Source organism: Actinia tenebrosa, unplaced genomic scaffold, assembly GCF_029948245.1.
Source record: "Actinia tenebrosa isolate PJP-AT-01 unplaced genomic scaffold, QUT_ActTen_1.0 PGA_scaffold0__85_contigs__length_37466705, whole genome shotgun sequence".
Taxonomy (NCBI): domain Eukaryota; kingdom Metazoa; phylum Cnidaria; class Anthozoa; order Actiniaria; family Actiniidae; genus Actinia; species Actinia tenebrosa.
Window position 1 is genome coordinate 28,647,728 of NW_028292569.1, and position 24,660 is coordinate 28,672,387.

A 24,660-nucleotide genomic window follows, 5' to 3' on the forward strand; every position below is an offset into this window, starting at 1 on the left:
GGGGGGGGGGGGGGGGGATAGAAGGCTACACATAACGACCATTTTTGGCAGTGTGTCTTTATTAGTTGGAGTACATTGAGTTAATGAGTGAAATGTTAATCACGAGTCATAACATTAATCCTACTAGTAGACGAATGGTTTACGGAAGGACATAATCACCATATTGGATTATAAAACACACGGCCGCCATGTTGGATGACATAATGCAGTGGCCATATCACAACAAGACAAGTCAACATAATTGGAAAAAGTGTTTTCTACAGGTACAACCCAAACAACATGTTTGTCGTAATAACATTTAAAAAAAAACAGCAATAAGCTTTTAAAAATCAAATCAGTACTATCGATGATATAGATCAAATGCAAAACTTGCGCCGATGTGAGGCTTAAGTTGTGAACAAATTAAAGGGATCTGGCATGATTCGTGACTTTTGAATCACGCCAGATTGCTTTGAGTCACGCCAGATCCCTTTGTTCGCAACTTAAGCCTCACATCGGTACCAGTTTTGCATTTGGTCTACAAAGATTATAAATATTGCAGATGGTTGGAGAAACTTAATAAAAGTTGTAGTGATAACATTATTTCGTTATCGAAATAAAACTATTCTGCCTTCTGTTTCCCAAGTCTCATCTTGCACAGCAAATTGCAGCAGCATCGGCAGAAGAATGCCAACACAAACACAACAGCTGTAACCAAGGCAGCAATGAAAAGCATGACGTCGACAAGGTAGTACTGATACCATGGTAGATCGAACGATCGGACACGAAGATGACGTAGGTTTCCGTTTCTAAGCACGTATTCGATGGAATCAGCGGACTCTTGTAAGGGCGTTCGCGGTCGGTCCCTCATTAGATTTGACAAATGAGACGCTTTTGACTTGAATCTAGGAAAGAATTAAGAGGGACTCAAACTCAAAACTACAGGATAGATTGGGTCAGGGAAGCAACGATGAATCAATGCTTCATGATTAGAAAGCTCAACAAAGCTTTAAAACACAGTGACTTAGTTAAAGGGGACGAACCGAACTGTGATTGTCGAAGTCTCTTGGTTCGTTAGATGTATTTTATTATGAAATCATGTTGCACGCATCGTTGTGCTCACTTCGAGTCATGGCTTGCCTAGAATAACTAACTTACATCATATTGATGTCCATATATGGGGTGCTATGATATCCCCCTCTGTTCAATTGTTCAATGTTCATCAATCTTATAGTTAATTGGTGTTGATCAATATATGTAAATGTTCAATGTCAACTTATATAGACAGGTTATATGCTTTTTTCTTTTTTTTTTTTTTTTTTTTTTTTTTGTATCAACTCCTTACAAACTTAGTCTAATAGGAGCTTTGATTGTACGCCCATATCTAGTGGTATAGCTTGCTGAATGATTGTTTTGCTCCTTTGGTTTATAATCACTTGGAGGTACATCTCGGCTTTTGGTATCTTCAGTCATCTGTGGTCTTTCTTGTACCAATACCGCTGGTTTACCAAGTAGGTCTTGGGGATGATGTATGTTAAGTGCAGGTTGGGTTTCTTGGTAGGCCCTTCTTTCTGGCTCTTTAAGCTGGCTTGTTCTTGGTCTTAGATGTTCTCTGGTTCTCTGGTAGAGCTTACCGTTCATCTCGACAACGTATGTCCTTGGTTCGCTTGTAGGGTTTGGTTTCCTTGTGATTTCACCCTTGTCCCACGTTTTTTTGTGCGTATTGTACACATATACCGGCTCCTCGACAAGTAATGGTCTTGTGTCAGATTTACTTGCCTTTCTGTTATAGTACTCTGCTTGTTTCTCTTGGGAGAGTCTGATTGCTTCCTTGTGGTAATCATTGTCTGGATGTGAGGATTGCAGGACATGGTTGCTGCTTGGAATAAGCAGTCGGGGCTTACGTCCATACAATAACTCATAAGGTGATGGTATAGTGCTTGTTAGGGGTGTGATTCTGTACATCCAGAGTGCTGTGTAAGGGCACTTCTTTTCGTCTATGGCCTTCTTCCATAAGGATTTGCTTGTTCCTATAGCTCTTTCAGCGACGCTGTTCGCTTGGTGATGGTAGGGTGAGCTGAATGTTAACTTGATCCCAGTGTTTTCACATTTCTCACGAAACTCTTTGCTAATGTACTGCGTACCAAAGTCAGCATGAATGTGTGATGGTAATCCATATTCTGCTAACACGTGCTGGAAGTGGTTACATATGGTATTAGCTGTCATATTAGCAATTGGACGTACGACTGGAAATCTTGAGTAATAGTCTACAATCATTAGATACTTTGAACCGTTGAATTCAAAGATATCAGTTCCTAACTTTTCCCATGGTCTAGAGGGAAGATCTGGTTGCAATATGGGAAGTCGAGCTTGTGCTGGCTGGTACTTGTTGCAAGTTTCACATTCTTTAATCGTTTGTCTGATGTCATTGCTGATCTTTGGCCAGAATACAGCTTCTCTGGCTAACAAGATACATTTCGTCTCTCCTTGGTGACCTTGATGAATTGTATCCAGTACTTGTTTCCTTAGTGATGATGGTATAAGGATTCTATCGCCTTTGAGGATTAACCCGTCTTCTAAGACTAGGTCGCATCTGAAGTTCCAGAAGTCTAGTAGTTCTTGTGGGCATTCCTTTCGGTAAGTAGGCCATCCCTCAAAGATAATGTTCTTTAGTTTGATCATCTCTGCGTCTTGTGCGGTTGTAGATTTCACTAGGTTGATGTCAAAAGGACAGGGCTTGTCTGTGACAAAGTGGATTTCTTTGTGATGTTCATCTGATCGTGCCTTTCTGTTGAGGCATACTCTTGACAGTGCGTCTGCAACTGGAATTGTCTTGCCTGGTTTATATTTGACTTGAACGTTAAATCTTAAACATCTCAGCAGTAGTCTTTGTAGTCTTCCTGGGGCCTCAGCAATGTTCTTCTTGAAGATCTGTTCAAGGGGTGAATGGTCCGTTTCTACGACTGTTGTCCGTCCCAATAAATAGTACTCGAACTTTTCGAGGCCATAGGTTACAGCTAAGCATTCGCGTTCGATGTTGGAGTATCTCTTCTCGGCGTCTGTAAGTGTTCTGGATGACATTGCGATGATTCTTTCCTTGCCATCTGAATCAATTTGACGAATCCACGCGCCTAATCCTTCTTGACTCGCGTCACATTGAAGGATGGTGACTGTGGTAGGGTCAGGGTCATAGTAAGACATCACTGGTACTGAACAAAGTTCCTCTTTTATCTTGTCAAGTGCGTCCTGGTGGCGCTGCTCCCATCTAAAGTGTGCATTCTTCTTTGTCAGCTCTCTTAAAGGTGCTGTCAGCTGTGCTAGCTTTGTTGAGTATCGATTAAGGTAAGTGATCATTCCGAGTATGGTGAGTAGTTCCTTTGAGTTATTTGGTGCCTGAATGTTCCTGATTGTCTCTAGTTTGTTGCTTGATGGCTTGATGCCTTCTGAGGTGAGTGTATGTCCGTAGAAGTTGACACTCTGCTGTTTGAATTGAAGTTTATCTGAATTAAGGCTTACATTGTTCTTCCTTGTTGCCACGAGCATGTTTAGGAACGCTTGATCGTGTTCTTGCTGCGTCGATCCCGCAATAATGATGTCATCCGCGATTCCGGTGACGTTTGGTATGTCTTTGTATACTTCGTCTAGCTTGCGTTGGAAGACGTCTTGAGACACATTTACTCCGAAGGGTAAACGTTTGAATCTGTACCTGCCGAATGGAGTGTTAAAGGTGCACAACAGGCTGGATGCGTTATCTAATTCAACGTGCCAATAACCTTTCCGCGTGTCAGCTACGGAGAAGTATTGCTTTCCATGTAGTTGCGGTAGTACTTCGTCTATGGTCCTGCTGTAGTAATGTTCACGACGTATGCTCTGGTTTAAGTCCTTAGGGTCTAAGCATAGTCGTACTTTTTGCTTTCCGTCTTCGGTTGTGCGTACGTTGCAGACTATAGAGTTGACCCACTCCGTTGGCTCAGTCACTTCTGTGATGATGTCGTCTTTGATCATGTTATCTAGTTCTGCCTTGTAAAGTGGTAATATGTGCACTGGGACTGTTCGTGGAGGATGGATAACCGGCTTAGGGTCATCAATGAGTTGAATGTGATACTTTTCTCCTGGAAAGCGTCCTACCTTGTCGAAACAATCTTTGAAGTCTTCTTTAACGATTGATCTCGAAAGCTCGCCTTTCTGCGCAGCTTGATATGCTCTTGATGGTTTCGTGTTTTGCTCGTTGATAGAGTTAAGGTGCTCAATATTTACTGTTATTATTTCAAGGTCCTGAGCTTGCTTGCATCCTATCATTAAAGGGTTACCAGGTGCTTCAACTACGTTGAATTTTGTCTCGATTGATTTGTTGTTGTAAGTGACTTTTAACGTTGTTACTCCAAGGTTTTGTATCTTGGATCCCCCATACCCCCTCAAGATGCTGTCCGATGGTTCTAAGTTGATGGAGATTGGTAGTACCTGGAGATCGTCGGTTGTAAGTATGCAAGTGTCCGCTCCAGTGTCTATTTTCATGATGACGTCACATTTGTCATTAAGTTTAACATGTTTATATATTCTGTTCTTGTGGCTGCTCACATTATGTACTGTGTTTTCGGTTGAAACAGAACCTAATGTCACGGTAATTGGCTCAGTGTCGCTGGAACCTTCTTCCTCGTAAGTGTAAGTATTGCTAGGGTACTCTGCAACGTCGTCGGGCTGCACATGTATATCTTGACCTTCGTAGTTCGGATCGTCGACGATTTCATGTAGTTGCTTTACTTTTCTTTTCATACAGACTTTGAAGTAATGTCCTTTCTTTTTGCAGAATTTACATATTGCGTTGATAGCTGGACAGTGTGCTTGTTCTTCATGGTTTCCGCCGCATCGAAAACATCCGTTGAACTTGAACTTGAATTTTCTGGGTTTTGGTTTAGGGGCGCTCGCTGACTGTCGATTCTCGTTTTCCAGCCATTTTTGGGATTCCTGTGGTTTCGAACTTGACCTTTTGCTTCGAATCGAGTGTGTTTCCTTGTTGAAAACTTCGTTGCCTTGAGTGATAATTTTCATTTGAGCTCTTGTGCTTTCCTCTGTTTTAGCAAGGTCGTAGATTTGTTGAAATGTTAGATTATTTCCGAGAGAAATAGCGTCCTTTCGTACTTTATCAGAATTGATGCCAAATACCAAGGTGTCGCGTAATGTCTCATCTTTGAACTGCTGGTCGTATCCACGATCGTCGATAAGACTTCGTGCTTTTGTTACAAATTCTTCTAATGGCATTTCGCCTTGTTTGAGACTTCGAAGTTGGAATCTTGCTAAAATATGGTTGCTTTTTGGCTTAGTATAAGCTTCTAAGTGTTGAAATACCGGGTCTAGTTTTAACTCGTCGCCTTCGTTGGCCCATGTCGCCGTGTTGTATATTTCAAGACCTTTATCGCCGATCCATAACAGCAAAAAACGTACCTTTTTCTGCTCTGCCGACTTTTCTAACGGTCCATCGAATATAAGTTGACATTTTTGCTTGAAAAGTTTGAATCTCTTGTGAATATCGCCTGGACTCAACCAGTCCATTGTCGGTGGTGTGAATTTGTCCGCCATAGTTGAATTCTTGGACTTGAATATCGAAATTGAACGTGTTTGAAGTACTTGAAGTTGAATTGAAATTGCTCGAGGAGAATTATCTTGGCTTGCTTGAGTTATCCCACGATTCTGACACCATGTCGAAGTCTCTTGGTTCGTTAGATGTATTTTATTATGAAATCATGTTGCACGCATCGTTGTGCTCACTTCGAGTCATGGCTTGCCTAGAATAACTAACTTACATCATATTGATGTCCATATATGGGGTGCTATGACAGTGATAACGGTGATACTGATCCATACTTACTCTGAATCGTCCAAGACGCTTCTAATAGCTTTTTCCAGTTCGTTTTCAGATATGGTTCTCAATATAACCTTCGACCCAACTCCAGCACGAACAACGAGGTTTGTGTTGCTAAACTGATCGCCAAACAATGGACAGGCAACAAGAGGGACGCCATGATAAAGAGCTTCGTACATTCCATTGTGTCCCATGTGGGATATGAACAGCCTTGTCTTGTGGTGACCTAATACGTCATTTTGTGGAAGCCATTTCACGGCCTTGATATTCGAAGAGATATCCGATGGTAAAGCTTCTCCTAGAAAAACATTCGAAATAGAATTATTAGCGATGATAAATAAGCTGCACTTTGATAAATTCCTTTGAAATGTTTGGAAACCACCTACAGTGATGAAACCAAAAAAAGAGAAAAACATCTTCCAACATGGCTGCTTCTTTAATTCTCTTAGGGATAATAGCATATTATCCAAAACGGCAGTCAATAAGAAATGATAACAAACCACCAAAAAGTACATCAGAAAAATCAAACTCACTTTTGACCTTCCATAAGATCTTCTGCTTGAGTCTACCAAATACAACACTCATCTTCTTCAGGATAGAAGCTTCTAGTTTGGACACCATTGAACCAAACGTCACCAAGATAACACCATGGTCTCCTGAGCTTTGCATAAACTGTTCCAGGTCTGCAGGGAGGGGCTGGGCTGGTTCGGGAAGGACAGCGCCAATCATTTTGACAGCTGAAATAATGAAATGAAGAGAGAATAACGCGTTTGCCCAGAGAAAAATCCTCGTTGTACCGTGGAGGGAATAGCACTCAAAACAAATTCAAATGACGTAATGATAAAAACCATCTTGGCAAGTGCCATCGAACAACTCAGATCATATAACGATTTTTAATGAGAGTAATACTCAAATGGTGCACCCTACCCATCCCGTCAGAACAATACTACAGTAGTGCAACCTACACATCCTATCAGCACAATACTACAGTAGTGCACCCTACCCATCCTATCAGCATAATACTACAGTAGTGCACCCTACACATCAGTATCAGCACAATACTACAGTAGTGCACCCTACACATCCTATCAGCACAATACTACAGTAGTGCACCCTACACATCCTATCAGCACAATACTACAGTAGTGCACCCTACACATCCTATCAGCACAATACTACAGTAGTGCACCCTACCCATCCTATCAGCACAATACTACAGTAGTGCACCCTACACATCCTATCAGCACAATACTACAGTAGTGCATCCTACCCATCCTATCAGCACAATACTATAGTAATGCACCCTACCCATCCTATCAGCACAATACTACAGTAGTGCACCCTACCCATCCTATCAGCACACTACTACAGTAGTGCACCCTACACATCCTATCAGCACAATACTACAGTAGTGCACCCTACCCATCCTATCAGCACAATACTACAGTAGTGCACCCTACACATCCTATCAGCACAATACTACAGTAGTGCACCCCTACACATCCTATCAGCACATACTATAGTAATGCACCCTACCCATCCTATCAGCACAATACTACAGTAGTGCACCCTACCCATCCTATCAGCACCAATACACAGTAGTGCACCCTACCCATCCTATCAGCACAATCTACAGTAGTGCACCCTCCACATCCTATCAGCACAATACTACAGTAGTGCACCCTAACATCCTATCAGCACAATACTACAGTAGTGCCACCCTACCATCCTATCAGCACAATACTACAGTAGTGCACCCTACCCATCCTATCAGCACAATACTACAGTAGTGCACCCTACCCATCCTATCAGCACAATACTACAGTAGTGCACCCTACCCATCCTATCAGCACAATACTACAGTAGTGCACCCTACACATCCTATCAGCACAATACTACAGTAGTGCACCCTACCCATCCTATCAGCACAATACTACAGTAGTGCACCCTACCCATCCTATCAGCACAATACTATAGTAATGCACCCTACCCATCCTATCAGCATAATACTACAGTAGTGCACCCTACACATCCTATCAGCACAATACTACAGTAGTGCACCCTACACATCCTATCAGCACAATACTACAGTAGTGCACCCTACACATCCTATCAGCACAATACTACAGTAGTGCACCCTACCCATCCTATCAGCACAATACTATAGTAATGCACCCTACACATCCTATCAGCACAATACTATAGTAATGCACCCTACACATCCTATCAGCAAAATACCACAGTAGTGCACCCTACCCATCCTATCAGCACAATACTATAGTAATGCACCCTACCCATCCTATCAGCACAATACTACAGTAGTGCACCCTACACATCCTATCAGCACAATACTACAGTAGTGCACCCTACACATCCTATCAGCACAATACTACAGTAGTGCACCCTACCCATCCTATCAGTACAATACTACAGTAGTGCACCCTACACATCCTATCAGCACAATACTACAGTAGTGCACCCTACACATCCTATCAGTACAATACTACAGTAGTGCACCCTACACATCCTATCAGCACAATACTACAGTAGTGCACCCTACACATCCTATCAGCACAAGTGGTAAACGCGTAAAGGGCACCAAACAACTCAGCTAATCATGACGATTTTTAATGATGGAGGAAAGCCATAGTTCCCCGAAAAATCCCTCGAGGGGAAAAAGAGGACAATATAATAGATAATCTCAGTTCAATTTGCTGCAGAAATGAGTCTCCATGGCCAAAGACCGTCGATATCCCATTGATACTCCATGCAATACTCCATGCAGTTGTGCACCCTACACATCAGTATCTATCAGCCGCATGGGAATAGCAGTCTCTAGCTTACTTCCTTAAAAATATAAGAGTTCTTTCTATGTTTTTGGATTTACATATAAACAAGAAAATGTCTAATGCGCCCTCCAAGACCTTACCGGTGTACAGAAGCGAGAAACTGACACCTAAGCATTGCACTCCACCCTTGCTTCCTTGAACAAAGCATACTCACCTGGTGGAAGAGGTCTGGGAATATCCAAAGCAAAGTCTGCTTGTACCAACAGCATCTCCCCATTCTGTAATGCTTCACTAAATGACCGCTCGGGGCTAATCTTGAATTCCTTTTTCAAGTCTCCAAAAGGTTTATAGAGAAAGAATTCCCTGAGGAACTCAGATACAATGTACATAGCCATATTGTGTACACGTTCGAAAAAGGACATTTCATCCGTGCTGTCTGCGATACGAACGAATGTTGTAATAAATAATGTCATACCTTAAACTACTTGACCTTTCCCCAAGGTTGGTCAATTAGAGGTTTAAATTAAGGCAATATTAACTCAATATTTACCTGTTCCCATCTGTGGTGTGTACGAAACAGGACAAGGAATATGCAGTGACTGCATGAAGAAGGGAATAATACCGTAAGGTGAAACATCAACGCGTGGAATATCCAACATTTCTTGTAGGATTGGATTGCACATGAACAGCAAGTCAGAAATTAAAAGATCTGCTTGAAATTCCTTGACTTCTTGAAGAATTTTGGTGTTTTCTAGAAAATCTCTACAGAACTTTTGCTGAATTTTCAAAAGCATTGCGAACGGGAAAATAGCAAACACAGGGCTTGCAATTGGATCTTGGTCGATTTTTTCAACTTTGTCCTCGACTTCGTCCAAACTTTGATGGACTTCGTAGATCAGATGACTGATGTTGGACGTCCCTATGAAGTGCTTCAAGTTGGAAGCAGTTAACAATTTGACCTGGAAATTAAATTTGAAATAATTAAGAATGAAAATAAAATTAAAATGGTAAACTCCTTTTTTTTGCTGCTGCTGCTGCTGTTTTTACTTTTACTGTTGGTGTGGCTGCTGCTTGTGTTGTTGGTGATGTTATTGTTTTTGTTTATGATGCTGCTGTTAGTGTTGTTGCCGTTTCTGCTGCTGTAGCTGTTACTGAATTGCTGTTATTGTTGCAGCGATTGCTCTTGTTGTTCTTGATGTCGTTGTTTTTGTTGTAGCTGTTAATGTTGCTGCTACTGTTGTTGCTTATGTTGGTGGTGTGGTTGTGGTGGTTGCTGCTGCTGTGGTAGTTAATTTCTGTGGTTGCTGTTTTCGTCGTTGTCGTTATGACGCAAATACCTCAAGCTTAATGCACTCTACGCCAAGATTATTACAAAAATTTGATCTCGAAAGGTGAAAAAAAGAAGAAGAAGAAGAAAATAAATAAATAAATAAAATAAGAAAGCGAAAATGCGTAAATCTTAATTCCCAAATTCCCAAGTCCATTCCGAGTCCATTCCTAAAATCAAATTAATTTATGAGAAAATATATCTTTACTCAGTACTCGTACTACCCTGCGAGCAGAGTCTCCTTTTAACTCCTCTACGGGCGAGAGAAGGAAAGGAGATTCTGCAGAAATCGTGTATAATGTTATTTGAGCATGCGCAGCGCGGTTGCTAAGAAACTAACTTGTTCATAAGCTCACACGTTTTGTAAATGGTTTCCGGTTCCGGTTCGAACATGATTGCCGCTTCAAAACAAAACATGTTTTTAGAGTCATGACCTCATTAAAAGATGATCTAGTGTTCTTCTTTTACTGCTTTAATTTCATCAAGCTTAGCAGTTTGGAGACACTAAATTTTCACACGCGGAAATTTGGGTGCTCATCATTGCCTGGAGTGGATTTATTCCCACCAAAAGAGAATTCTTAGGGTAGTATCGACTAGTGTTTGGATCGATTTCTTGAAGACATTTGATCATCGGAAGTTACAAGCTGGAAAATAAGTGACTTTCCTTGACCTGTCGGCAGCGAAACGAAGGGGTCTTTGACATCCATAAAACTTCCTAGCGATTTCCTTTGATGAGTAGTTGGTTGGAATTGATTTTTATTTGATAAAACGTGATTTAGAACGCTTTCGAAACTACACTTTGACATACGACGCGGGCTCAATTTTGGTCATCGGCCATATTTTTAATACAGACTCGCGCATCAAAACCAGTTTAAACCAGTATGAAACCCGAAATTATGCATCTCATTATCCAGATTCTTGGATAGCGGCACTACAAAAGAAATGCACGATTTCTGCAGTCTCCTTTCCTTCTCTTGCCCGTAGAGGAGTGAAAAGGAGACTCTGCTCGCAGGGTATACTCGTACATTTGCATGCATGCCTTTTATTGTTCCTTAATATTGTGAATGGATGGCCCAATGTTAACGTAGCAAAATTTAACTAAAAAATCGCTCCAAAATTAGTCACTACTTTAAAATACAATAGACGCCAATTGTTTGGCTTTGGAAGCCAATTTTATCGATTCTCCAAGCACCTAAAAATGCTCGCAGAGAGAGAGCAGAAAGACCAAAATAAAGGATCTGGAACACTTAAATCTCATATATCTTTAATTAATCCTGGTTTTTAGCAAGTTTGCAAGCTAATTTTGGCTGAATAATTTCGAGTGTAAGGAACTTATAGCCCTACCTCATGGCCTCTGTTTGATAGCTCCGTTGCAATCTTCTTGAAAATAAAATAATCGCTGTTTCCATACAAAGGCATCAGTAGAATTCTAGACGTGTGAACAACTGTGCAGCTAGCGATGATAATGATAAAAAGTAACATGGATCGAGACATCTTTGCCATTTTAGAAGTTGACTTTTTGAAAACCCATTGCGTGACAGAGTCACGTATAAATGTAAATACCCAGACAAAGGAAATAATATGCCGTTTGTCATGCGAAACAAATGCCTCAGTCTAACGCCAATTTCTATATATGTGTAACAGGGCTCTCGGGAGTTATAAAAGTAATGGGGGATTTAGGCTCGTGCCCATCCCAAGGAAAAGGGTGCAGCGTACTTAAGAACAGAGCCATGCGTGCGTGGGGCTAGTTGGGAATCGTGGCTGTCAAAGCGGTGGTCGAAACTATACTCAAACTGTACTCAAACTGGAAACCGTTACATTGATATAGTTTCTGGAAACCAGCGATATTCTAAACCTGTAATATCCATAGTGAAATAAATAAATTTATGTTTTCAATGAAACCAATGAACATTTTTCAATTGTATAGAAGGATACATACGACTGACTTTTTTGCAGTGTGTCTTTATTAGTTGGTGTACATTGAGTGAATGAGTGACCGCCATGTTGGATGATATAATAAAAGACATGGCCACCATGTTGGATGATGTAACAAAATACATGGCCACCATGTTGGATGATATAACAAAATACATGGCCACCATGTTGGATGATATAACAAAAGACATGACCAACATGTTGGATGATATAACAAAATACATGGCCACCATGTTGGATGATATAACAAAAGACATGACCACCATGTTGGATGATATAACAAAAGACATGACCACCATGTTGGATGATATAACAAAAGACAAGACCAACATGTTGGATGATATAACAAACGACATGGCCACCATGTTGGATGATATAACAAAAGACAAGACCACCATGTTGGATGATATAACGAAAGACATGGTCACCATGTTGGATGATATAACAAAAGACATGACCACCATGTTGGATGATATAACAAAAGACATGGTCACCATGTTGGATGATATAACACAAGACATGATCACCATGTTGGATGATAAAACAAAAGACATGGCTACCATGTTGGATGATGTAACAAAAGACATTGACATAAGCTTTTAAAACTCAGTACTATCGATGATATGAAGATTTTAAGTATTGCAGATGGTTGGAGAAACTTAATAAAAGTTGTAGCGATAATATTATTTCGTTAGCGAGATAAAACTATTCTGCCTTCTGTTTCCCAAGCCTTCTCTTGCACAGTAAATTGCAGCAGCATCGACAGAAGAATGCCAACACAAACACAACAGCTGTAACCAAGGCAACAATGAAAAGGATGACGTCAACAAGGTAGTACTGATACCATGGTAGGTCGAACGATCGGACACGAAGATGACGTAGTTTTCCGTTTCTGAGCACGTATTCGATGGAATCAGCGGACTCTTGTAAGGGCGTTCGCGGTCGGTCCCTCATTAGATTTGACAAATGAGACGCTTTTGACTCGAATCTAGTAATGAATTAAAAGGGACTCAAACTTAACAGTTCAGGATAGATTGTGGTCAGGAAAGCAACGATGAATCAATGCTTCATGATTAGAAAGCTCAACAAAGCCATAAAAAACAGTGACTCAGTTAAAGGGGACGAACCGAACTGTGATAACGGCGATACTGATCCATACTTACTGTGAATCGTCCAAGACGCTTTTTATAACTTTCTCCAGTTCGTCTTCAGATATGGTTCTCAATATAACCTTCGACCCAACTCCAGCACGAACAACGAGGTTTGTGTTGCTAAACTGATCGCCAAACAATGGACAGGCAACAAGAGGGACGCCATGATAAAGAGCTTCGTACATTCCATTGTGTCCCATGTGGGATATGAACAGCCTTGCCTTGTGGTGACCTAATACGTCATTTTGTGGAAGCCATTTCACGGCCTTGATGTTTGAAGAGATATCCGATGGTAAAGCTTCTCCTAGGAAAACATTAGAAATAGAATTTTATTAAGAAGCCTTATGCTTAAGAATAGCGATAACGAATAAGCTGCACTTTGATAAATTCCTTTGAATTTTTTGGAAATCACCTATAGTGATGAATGCAAAAAAAGAGATATATACGTCTTCCAGTATTGCTGCTACTTTTATTCCCTTAGGGATGAAAGCATATTATCCAAAACGGGAGTCTACTAAAAAATGCCGATAGACCTAATCGGCTAACGTGTTGCTATGTACGTTACCACCCAATTCAAACCTTCTGGGAATAGAAGCGTTTGTCTCTAAGAATTCAACTGTGAAACCAAAATATAACGAATAATGAAACTTAACTCCCATGTGGTTTGAATTGGGTGGAAACGTTTATAGCAACACGTTAGCCGATTAGGTCTATTAGAAATGATTACAAACCACCAAAAAGTACATCAGAAAACCAAACTCACTTTTAACCTTCCATAAGATCTTCTGCTTGAGTCTACCAAACACAACACTCATCTTCTTCAAAATAGATGCATCTAGTTTGGACACCATTGAACCAAACGTCACCAAGATAACACCATGTTCTCCTGAGCTTTGCATAAACTGTTCCAGGTCTGCAGGAAGGGGTTGGGCTGGTTCGGGAAGGACCGCGCCAATCATTTTGACAGCTGAAATATTAAATGAATTATATCTTAGTTGTAAGCACTAATTAAATATAAGTACTAGAAAGTCAAGCGATAAGAGAGATCGAAGAAGATAGACAAAAGAATTGCTGGATAAAAGGCTCCAAATGGTAGTCAAACATTGAACGCCGTGTGGAATATGTGTGCAACTGTACTGACGCGCTTCGGACATTAGTCCTTCGTCGGCGGAGCATATAAGAAGTCGGAAAGAACATACTATTAGAAACTTCATTGATTCAGCTGATGAACATTGCGCAAGAGACAAAGACGTCAAGTCCTCTTTACCTGGTGGAAGAGACCTGGGAATATCCAAGGTAAAGTCTGCTTGTACCACCAGCATCTCCCCATTCTGCAATGCTTCCCTGAATGACCGCTCGGGGCGAATCTTGAATTTCTTTTTCAAGTCTCCAAAAGGTTTATAGACAAAGAATTCCCTGAGGACCCCAGACAGAATGTAGATAGCCATGTTGTGTACACGTTGGAAAAAGGACATATCGTCAGTACTCTCTATAACAAAATATCAAAGTTAACTCACTTTGCGATTAATCCTTGGTGCGCGTTGCCGCCATACGTCGCCATGGAAGATAGGAATTTGAAATGCATCTGCCATTTTTCTAATACTCCCTCCCCATATATAACTATGGAAAGCTGCTAGCAAAGTTTACCAGAACCGAACTAAACTAATTACAATTAGTGGACTTTCTTAAACATCATCGCTTCTCGGTAGAAAGCAAAATTAACGCGGCTTCCGAAACGAGATTGCATTTAATGGTCAAGTTAGGATGCGCGCGCAGTCAAGCCTAATTAAAGTAGCTCATCATGAAACTGGAGAACAATGCTTACGCATGCGTGCCTTACATGCAAGTGGACGGCCAGTGGCGTTGCACGTGCACTTCCAAATATTTTTGAAATGAATAGTCAAAATATGAAAGAAAAAGTAAAATGTTAAAAAATTAGATGGAAAGAACAATGATTAAATGTTTAAATGTTTAAGAGGGCATGTCAGTAAAAATCGAACAAGAAGCGGCCACGGTTGAAAAATCGATTTTGCTCAAATTTTGTCCAGATGTACTTTATTATATCACAAAATGCACTGCATAGTTTTTTAAGGAAAATATATTTTTATTTTTGAGAAAATGCCGTTTTAAAAAGTCCTCCCGAAATCGCCATTTTAGTGGCCAAAATTTGCGTTGAGTTTACCGAGCGAGTTCAGTACAAAAATCGATTCTGATCAACTTAAAACCCCTAAGACCGTGTTCTATGCTATCTAAATATCCGGTTACGTGACTTACAGGAAATTTGAGTTACTTTTTGTGACATAAATAATCTTAGTTTTAAGACTCGTGATTCTAGGTGATTGACGATATCCCCAAAACAAAATCGATTTTCACCATGCGATAAAGCTCCAAACCCAACAAGTTTCCGAGGGTTAGTTCTTTAAGAAACAAGCTTTCAATTGATGTAAACATTTCTTTGGGCAAACAAATATTCGTTACGCGACGGGTCATTCAAATCTTCAATTTTTGACCTTTCGAAGTCATACGCCATAACTTCCCATCACTCACAAAATCAAAAAATCTCGCCTGGCTAATCTCTTATTCTTACTATTTTACCCTTACAGGCCAAAAAATACACTTGTTATAGCATTTCTTACCTTTTTAAGGCGAAAATCTGGTCTATTAACCTCGGTATTCGTTATAATGGTATCACAAGTCTTGACCATTATCTGTCAGTTGATAACTTCCGTTTACTATCCAATATGTCAACCGTCCAGCGCTTACTAAACGGCGTTTAAAACCCTTGTCGAACAGTCAAGATTGTTTTCCTTTTTATCTGAAGTTCTACGATATCATAATATATCAATATGATTTCAAAATTTATGGTACAGCTGAATTTCCGTATCGAATTTAGAGTACGTAAACAAATGGCCTGGGATTATATGCTAATCAGGTAGACTACGACTTTCTAGGGTAGGGACGGTATGTCCCATTTGCCTTTCTCTGACATCCCAGCGCTTACTAAAAGTTATTTAAAGCCTCTGATTAACTGTTAGATCAGTCGATGTTGTTAATATGCTTTTCGAAGAACGAGTTGGGTGTTCGGCTTATATCGTCAAAGTCATAGTTCATGATCTGCAAAATAATATAATTTGAATTAGTTACAGGAACTGTGTACACAGGAAGCCCAATTGGCGGCGGGGAAGGAATTGGGGAGGGGAGGGGGGGAGGTTAAGCTATGAAATGATGATGATTATTATTATTATTATTATTATCATAAACAAACAATAAGACAGGTTGAATAAATAATTACCTTTTACAGCTGCAATTGCCAATTAACTCCATAAGCAAATCAACATATTGCTGTTTTCTTGTTCCCTTGATTGAAGAGGTATCCTGCTCATAAAAAGTGCATATTTCTTGCAGCATTGCTATGGAGAACTTTGAAAGCTTCGAGCTTGTAGCTAGTTCGCATAGATTGTGAGCTTCAAACATGATGGGATGACCGAGTCCGATTTCCTTAATTATGTTGTGTGCAAGCTCTTCAAACTCTTCCTCGTCGAGCCTTGCCTCCTCATCTTCCTCCATCTCGTCTTCTAAGTCCACGTCATCCACTTTAACCTCCCTTCTTTTCTTAGCAAGACGTGAGAAAAAACTTTTTATCTGCTTTGGTGTGAGGTACTCATTTGAATTAAACATAAAAGAACCATCAAGGTTTCTTGCCTTTCTCATAGAATTAGATACGGTATTAGCATCCACTTTGTGCCCTGTCTGCTCTCCAAGATCGAACATCTTGGTAAGATAGTCCTTTTGAGCTTTGTTCAAGCGTTTCCTTTGGACAGTGGATGACTTCAATGCCCAGCCTTTTGATAGAGCATCGCCATATGCCAATGTGCGGGAAGTACTTGGTTCTTCAAGTGGCTGGTTCTCCAATGACGCATTTCCTTGGTCAAGTTTTACGGCGTATGACAGCATCGCCTTGTCTAGAAGTGTTTCGCGTTCCAGTACATATTTATGCTTACCGACGTCAAGATGGCGTTGAAGAGATGAAAAAAGCTGGAACGATTTAATGCAGCCGTCGTCGGGACATGGAAACAGCTTTGTCGTTTGCTCTTCATCTTCTGAGCTGGAGCTTTCAGCATCCGTATGCGTAGGCTGGGTCTCGATACTTTTAGATTTCGCCGCTGGTCTCTTTCTTGCAGTTACCTCTGTAAAAGTGGCTTTAGGGGGAGTAGCTTCTTTAATGACGTTTAGTTTTGGCAAAAGAATACTTTTTGGCAGGCTAAATGCACTCCATTTCAAGGTCTTACCCTCGCCAATGCCATACTCTCTCCATACTTTCATGCCATTCTTATTGTAGGAGATGTTGTTGATGAAGCTAACTCCATCCCATTTCAAAGGCACTAAATTTGGGACTGAAGGCGGGTCGCATAGCATAGCTCTTACTCCATTGACACCACTCAATGATTCGATGGCTATTTTCATCTGTTCTGCAGTTTCGACATCTTTTCCAGAGTTTAAGTATGCCTTGATGTGGTTCTTTATGGTGGCAGCTTTTCGGTCACATGACCCTTTACCGCCCTGAGGGTCTGAAAAATCGACCCTTAATTTAACTTTGTGTTTTTTGACTATTTCTTTCATGGACAGTAAGTTGAATGCGCTGTGGTAACAGCCGGCATTGTCCTGCCTTAGAAATACTTCCTCGAGCTCAGGCCTTTCAGTTTTCAGTTGCCCCACAACATCATCAATGATAGCCATTACTGAATAGCTGTCCTGGGTACAGCTTTTGAAAACATGTACGAATGTCAACATTTCCAACTGACCTTCTCTTTTTGTTGTAGCTACTGCAATGTGCCAAGAAATACCTTTCTTTCCATACCAATCAGATTGGCTTTCACGGCACTTCCTCGGGAGAAACTTCATAGCCCAGTCTAATACTACAAGCACTGAGGTTGGACCCAGACTCTGCAGAACGTTCAACCGGGCTTCATCTTGATTGATAGCACGCAGCAGGTGGGCTTTCCAGGCTTGGATATTTTTCTTTGATTGGGTGATGACATACATCATCTCTTTCTTCTCTTCATTGTCAATGGCCAGATCCTCCAAAGCCGAATGAACTTCATCAAACACAGATGGAATCAGCTCACACCGGTCACATTTTAGGTCGTGCTGATGGTCACATTTAGTGGTGAAATCCAAATCACTTTCATGACTGAGAGCGTGCGCTCTACAGTGGTCGGGGACTCGTGAGCTTTTTGACACATGAACCTGCAAATATCAAAGATTTGATGTTGTCGTTTTAACGTCAACCAAAATCCTGGACCCGCCTATGATTTACATACCTTGTAATCACTTTTCAAATAGCGCTTTGCAATTTTCAATTTATTGATTTGATTCTTTGCCCAGGAATGACCTTTTCCGTACTCATCTCCAAGCTTTTGGACTACTTCCTCCATTTCATCAAAGGCTTGAGCACCATCGGCAGAAAAATAGTCAAGCCCTTGTAGTGACTTCCTTACGGAAGCACTACATACACCCAACACTCTACATAAACTGCTACGGCTCATTGGTTCAAAACAGGTTTCTTGACAATAGGTAGTGTATTGCTGCACCACCTGTTCAGGTATTAATGTCCTTACAACATTTGGGACTGTGATCTTTGTATTGCTAGATAACTTCAATGTCTTTTCTCCAAACGGCAAATCTTGGATCACTTGACCACTTGTGATAAAAGTCAAAAAGTGGTCAAGTTTCTCAGTTGACACATAAATACGCGGGCTCTTTGTAATGGTAACGGGAGTACCTCTTCCATGAAGCAATGCGTGGTGGCGGGCCACATTAAACCTGTATCTGGAGAGACCGGGAATCCAGTTTTTCAACGCTGAATAGGGCATCTTATCTGCCATTATCGACAAGATCTGCCTTCTTGTGCTCCAATGACTTGCGTTATTGAAACATTCAACAAGAGCATCCATCAGTGATTTATCAACGTTCTCATCCTTTTGCCCAGATGACTGTAATACACTGAACAACATTTCTGAGCTTTCAGGCGCAATTTCTTCTAAAGCTGCAAAGACAACCTGCTTTGCTTTACGCGAATAGCGTCGCTTAGTTCTTTGCGAAGCTTCATCCCATGGTGTAGTCAGCTGGTTTCTAATAGGACTTATGTCCCTTGCGGCTAAAAATGAATTTAGCAGTTCTCTTGACATTGGTTCTGAGTTGTCTTTGTCCTCCGTTTCTGTTAATAGCGAGCGTTCTGAGGGTTCATAGGCTGTGCATGGTGTTTCAGGTATAGTAGTATTTGGTGGGCTCTGAAAAGCTGGACTTTGTGCGCTGGCTTTAAAGGTTACCTCATCGTCTTCCTGTAAATTAAATGTTCTAAATGTTAAAGTTTGTGTGAGTAGGAGGGGATTGATGTTTTAAAATTTGTGTAGCTTTTCTTGTCGTTTGGGTGGGCTTCCTGTGCCATGCCATCAGATTCATAAGATGAATAAGAAAAATTCTAAATAGCTAAGGCGTAAGTACCTGCATATGAAATATATCTTAAGCGTGTAGTCTTGGTACTGATAAACTAATGTGAAGAATGACGACTGACCCGTAAAATACCGCACTTGTAAATAATTACTTCAAGCACCTTCAAATGGCCTCACTTCTTTACCTGGCAGTATGTACGTGTAAATGATAATCGCATGACAAATTGTCTTACCAAGGTCAACTCTTTTATCTGTTCACCCATAGCTATGACATCCGACTTTGAGGAATCTTTACTTTCCATTGTTTTAATGAGATATCGGCATTTCTTGCAAATACCTGAAGTAATATCGATGTATATATTAACGTAAAGAGACAGTACTGAGTAACTTATAAACAGTCACTAGTTATATATGTTCTTTGAAAAAAACTTACCTGATCCAGGAGCGACAAACACGCCAGTATTGCGTAATATAATAGATGATTCTTGCTTGCCTAAACCTCGATCACCTTTAGGCCAGGTTCCTTTACCCTTTCCATGGTCTGAAATCTCCTGCGGAACTCTACATCTTGTACCTCCTCCTCTGGTCCAGCTTATCCCAAGCGTCGCGCGATGATAAGGGCAGATGGTCATCGATTTGATGCTCTCCTTCGACTTATCATACAATGCTACTCTAGACAATATCAGATCTACCTCATTTTCAGGACCTGAAAAACTCAGGGTGGACAAGTGCCTTGCGGTATCTTTTGTACAGGACATCAATGGTACAATTTGGGTTTGGCGCTTTCGATCTTTGGCATCAAAACCACAAGAAGTACCGACGATAGACCTAAACGAACAACACGCAGCTTCCATTTTCTTTACAACATCTGCACTAAACCATCGCTAATTAATAACTGCGGTTTTCGATAGTCAATGAACACAAGCTGGAATTTGTTTTTTTTTTCTGCTGCCTTCAATCAAAAAAAGTCAGGCGGTACCTTTTATGTTCTTCACTGACGGCAGTAAAAAGCAATTTCACAAGCTGTTGAAATGTTTGAGTTCGTAGATTATCTAAAACTGATTTCATCTTTGTTTATCTTTCGATCGCGATATGTAATACCCAACTCAATTGTAAATGCATGTCACATCATTAATCGATCTTTTTGTCGTTGTTTGTTTACTGTTTGTATATTATTTCATTTCTTTTTCCTCGTGTTTGTTGTCTACATCAAACTGACACAAAACATGACTAAAGCCTAACTAGGAAACTATATGGTTTATTTAGGCTCCAGGCATTTCCTCTCATTACAAACTATATTTAGCTTTGTTTATTTGACCAAATAAGTATTTTCTTTTCAATGATCTAAATACATAATTTAATGTAATGTAACATAAGAGGAAATGTGAATAAAGACGTATTGTATCGTATTGTATTGTAAAAGCACTTGATTCCCAGCGAATCGGGCTCCCTGTGTAGTACAGAAACGCAAATTATATTATTTTACAGTTCCTGATGATGACGATATCCAGCAAACGATATATATCATTGGGGTATATTAACAACATCGACTGATCTAACAGTTAATCAGAGGCTTTAAATAACTTTTAGTAAGCGCTGGGATGTCAGAGAAAGGCAAATGGGACATACCGTCCCTACCCTAGAAAGTCGTAGTCTACCTGATTAGCATATAATCCCAGGCCATTTGTTTACGTACTCTAAATTCGATACGGAAATTCAGCTGTACCATAAATTTTGAAATCATATTGATATATTATGATATCGTAGAACTTCAGATAAAAAGGAAAACAATCTTGACTGTTCGACAAGGGTTTTAAACGCCGTTTAGTAAGCGCTGGACGGTTGACATATTGGATAGTAAACGGAAGTTATCAACTGACAGATAATGGTCAAGACTTGTGATACCATTATAACGAATACCGAGGTTAATAGACCAGATTTTCGCCTTAAAAAGGTAAGAAATGCTATAACAAGTGTATTTTTTGGCCTGTAAGGGTAAAATAGTAAGAATAAGAGATTAGCCAGGCGAGATTTTTTGATTTTGTGAGTGATGGGAAGTTATGGCGTATGACTTCGAAAGGTCAAAAATTGAAGATTTGAATGACCCGTCGCGTAACGAATATTTGTTTGCCCAAAGAAATGTTTACATCAATTGAAAGCTTGTTTCTTAAAGAACTAACCCTCGGAAACTTGTTGGGTTTGGAGCTTTATCGCATGGTGAAAATCGATTTTGTTTTGGGGATATCGTCAATCACCTAGAATCACGAGTCTTAAAACTAAGATTATTTATGTCACAAAAAGTAACTCAAATTTCCTGTAAGTCACGTAACCGGATATTTAGATAGCATAGAACACGGTCTTAGGGGTTTTAAGTTGATCAGAATCGATTTTTGTACTGAACTCGCTCGGTAAACTCAACGCAAATTTTGGCCACTAAAATGGCGATTTCGGGAGGACTTTTTAAAACGGCATTTTCTCAAAAATAAAAATATATTTTCCTTAAAAAACTATGCAGTGCATTTTGTGATATAATAAAGTACATCTGGACAAAATTTGAGCAAAATCGATTTTTCAACCGCGGCCGCGAAATATCGAATTTGTTTGATTTTTGCTGACATGCACTCTTAAATCTTCTTGTGAAGTGGAACGAATATATTAATTTTTTCAAATTTGAATGAATAAAAGCATTTGGTTTTTTGATTGTTCTTTTCTGGGCATCTGGGCTTCTGGCTAGCCCCTCCCCCCTCCCCCCCGACTTTATTCATAACTATATGTATTCTAATACTCTGATATATACCTGTTCCCATCTGTGGTGTGTAGGAGACGGGACAAGGTACTTGTAACGGTTGCATGAAGAAGGGTACAATACTAGTTGGCGCAACATCAACACGTGGAACGTCTAACAAATCTTGTATCACAGGACCACACATGAACACCATATCAGACACCAGTAGATCCGCCTTAAATTCCTTAATTTCGTTCACAACTTTTTTATTCTTCACTAGATCCCTACAAACCATCTCTTGGATTTTCAACACGATTGCAAACGGAAAGACGCGAAATATAAAATTCACGAGATTATCTTTCGTTATTCTCTCGATATTCTCTTCTATTTGGTTCAATTCAGAAGGAGATTCGTATATCAAATGGCTGATGCTACTTTCACCTACGAAACGCTCCAAGTTTGATGGCGTTAACACCTTCACCTAAAACAAATAAGAATTTTTTAAACCATTTTTATAGGTTGCTATCAATAGACGTCACTTCCGGTAATAGCTCTTTTTTGATGGCTTGTAGAATCCTGGAGGTTGTTTTGATCTCTTGTTTTTTGGTTTGATGTCGTGAAAATAGTCAAATACAATAGTTTGAGGACTTATCTTGACATGTTTTGACTTAACATCCGCTAGTTGCCCCCCAGTCAACCGCTTGTTTGCCCCCCAGCCAACTCAAAAAAGTCACGTGATTGATAGTAAGCAATAGCTGCGCATCCCACACGGCGCAAGAAGTTTTGGTTTTTGGCTTCCATCAATAAGTTAAGTTTTAGTTTCAAAAAGTTGTACGTTTAGGCGTTCCGTTCCCACGAAACTTTGCTATCAAAGCCGTACAAATTTGGGATCTGCAAAGGTGATTTCGAAAGATTTTTTTGATTGCACGGATAAAAAGAGTGACTTTTACCGTTCCAACACCTGTTTCGTACGGCAAGTCGTAGACAGTATGCTTTGCGCATGTTCAGATGAAAGACCACTTAATGGACCCGTTTGATTGTAAGCAGAACGTACTTTTGATTTTATACACTTTAAAGCGACGGTTCGATCATTGTAAATGGTGTGTACTGGTCACATTTTCAAACGGTTAAAAATTCGTCCGGTATTCGTCACTTAAATAGTTACTAAGGGAGCGGTCATAATTTAATACGGGGGGGGGCTATCAATGATAATTTTGATATACGATAATTATTCAAAACAAAGTCAAACAGCAGATTCTTTGTGTCGTCACGGAACACTGACGCTAAAGTGTTGCGTGACAACACATAAGTCTAAAACACTGATATGCAAAGTTCTGGTAACTGCAGAAACCGTAATCAAATAAAAATCAATTAACAAATTTCTAGTTTAGCAACCCTTGGAATCCTCTGGAAACTTAGCAAAATGGACAGAAAATAAGATAAAGACATAAATTAGTGAGCTGTTGACTTTGTGTTTAACCACGTTGTCTCAACCCACTCATCTGTAAAACAGTTTTCCTACCTTTGTAAAAAGAAAAGAAAAAAAAAATCAACCTAGTTAAAAGTTGTTAAAAAGCTTAGATTATTACTGCGGTTTTCGATGTTCTGCGAACTCGGTAGTGCGAGCTGCACGCTGAATTTTTTTCCGCTGCCATCAATCAAAAATAATCAGTTGGTACCTTCGTTATGTTCTTGACTAGCAGCAGTAAAAATAAACAATTTCACGACAAGCCGTTGGGATGTATGAGTTTTCAGAAGATCGAAAACCACAGTAAATATAGCAGTCGTGAGAGTGGAGTTTGTCGTTTGTCAGCATCACGATGGCAACTTAAACTAAACGATTTATTCAAATGTTTACTAAACTAGTTCTTAATAAGCGTTACAAATTTAATTTTTATGTTGGATTCAGTTGTTGCTAAGCCAGCTTTAATACTTAACTTTGCTTTTGATTACACTTTTTCTGATGTCAAATACGTTTGGCGTTGTTAGGTTCTTAAGAGTCCCAAATATAAACTAACAGAGATCATTGTATTTACCTCATGTCCTCTACTCGCAATCTCAGTAGCGATTTTCTTGAAGACAAAGTAATGACTGCTTCCAAACATAGGCATAAATAAGATTTTCGCTCCATGGCAAAGTGAAAAGAAAGCAACGAGGAGAGATAACAATACAAATGAACGAGAAGTCAGCGACATGTTTGACTCTGTGCCGGGGTCAGATGAATCAATACGGGTTGCGTTACGTAACAGGTCAATACCAGCTCTCCGACACAGGAACCCCGTCTCACTTTTAGCCGTGTTACAGAACGGGCTGTTTAAAGATCCATTGCCACTTATCGTGATGCATCACAATTTGTTTACCTTTTCAATCGTGTCACCACTGAAAAAACGATTCTAACCTTTTGAATAAACTCTTAAAAGAATGTAAAAGAATCATTTTTGT

General features: G+C 40.0%; 3 protein-coding genes across 4 annotated transcripts in view; all 3 read right to left on the reverse strand.

The window, feature by feature from the left end:
* LOC148914013 (uncharacterized) overlaps positions 1–19,881 on the reverse strand; it is a 190,900-nt gene extending 171,019 nt beyond the window's left edge. Inside the window, exons 1-4 of the mRNA XM_089025949.1 lie at positions 19,727–19,881; positions 18,363–19,382; positions 16,334–18,288; positions 15,678–16,155 (exon numbers count right to left, since the gene is read on the reverse strand). Coding sequence (XP_088882075.1) covers positions 16,149–16,155; positions 16,334–18,288; positions 18,363–19,382; positions 19,727–19,795 — 3,051 coding nt within the window. The 5' untranslated portion in view covers positions 19,796–19,881 and the 3' untranslated portion in view covers positions 15,678–16,148. The remainder of the gene's footprint in view (positions 1–15,677; positions 16,156–16,333; positions 18,289–18,362; positions 19,383–19,726) is intronic.
* Positions 40–11,471, reverse strand: LOC148914017 (UDP-glucuronosyltransferase 2B20-like). 2 transcript variants are annotated; one of them, XM_089039068.1, is made up of 6 exons: positions 11,300–11,471; positions 9,179–9,587; positions 8,843–9,064; positions 6,373–6,576; positions 5,846–6,137; positions 40–884 (listed from the first exon to the last, which is right to left on the reverse strand). In XM_089039068.1, the coding sequence occupies exons 1-6, from the start codon at positions 11,456–11,458 to the stop codon at positions 602–604; spliced, it is 1,569 nt and encodes a 522-aa protein (XP_088895194.1). In that variant the 5' UTR covers positions 11,459–11,471; the 3' UTR covers positions 40–601. The 2 variants fall into 2 exon arrangements, with proteins under 2 accessions (XP_088895194.1, XP_088895198.1); XM_089039072.1 differs by lacking the exon at positions 8,843–9,064.
* Positions 11,902–24,620, reverse strand: LOC116297234 (UDP-glucuronosyltransferase 2B15). Its single transcript, XM_089039076.1, has 6 exons — positions 24,255–24,620; positions 22,291–22,699; positions 14,309–14,530; positions 13,805–14,008; positions 13,054–13,345; positions 11,902–12,878 (listed from the first exon to the last, which is right to left on the reverse strand). Exons 1-6 carry the CDS (start codon positions 24,411–24,413, stop codon positions 12,596–12,598), a joined length of 1,569 nt encoding a protein of 522 aa, XP_088895202.1. The 5' UTR covers positions 24,414–24,620; the 3' UTR covers positions 11,902–12,595.
* Between the last annotated feature and the right edge of the window lie 40 nt (positions 24,621–24,660).

What these genes read in the sequence shown, in the direction of transcription:
- LOC116297234 (XM_089039076.1), bottom strand. Translation starts at nt 24,413, where the DNA reads ATGTCGCTGACTTCTCGTTCATTTGTATTGTTATCTCTCCTCGTTGCT. An exon ending in TTGCGAGTAGAGGACATGAG is followed by an intron (nt 22,700 to 24,254) that starts GTAAATACAATG and finishes TATTTGTTTTAG; the next exon opens with GTGAAGGTGTTAACGCCATC. An exon ending in CACACCACAGATGGGAACAG is followed by an intron (nt 14,531 to 22,290) that starts GTATATATCAGA and finishes ATTTTGTTATAG; the next exon opens with AGAGTACTGACGATATGTCC.
- LOC148914017 (XM_089039068.1), bottom strand. Translation starts at nt 11,458, where the DNA reads ATGGCAAAGATGTCTCGATCCATGTTACTTTTTATCATTATCATCGCT. An exon ending in CACACCACAGATGGGAACAG is followed by an intron (nt 9,065 to 9,178) that starts GTAAATATTGAG and finishes TTCGTATCGCAG; the next exon opens with ACAGCACGGATGAAATGTCC. An exon ending in TCCCAGACCTCTTCCACCAG is followed by an intron (nt 6,577 to 8,842) that starts GTGAGTATGCTT and finishes TCATTATTTCAG; the next exon opens with CTGTCAAAATGATTGGCGCT.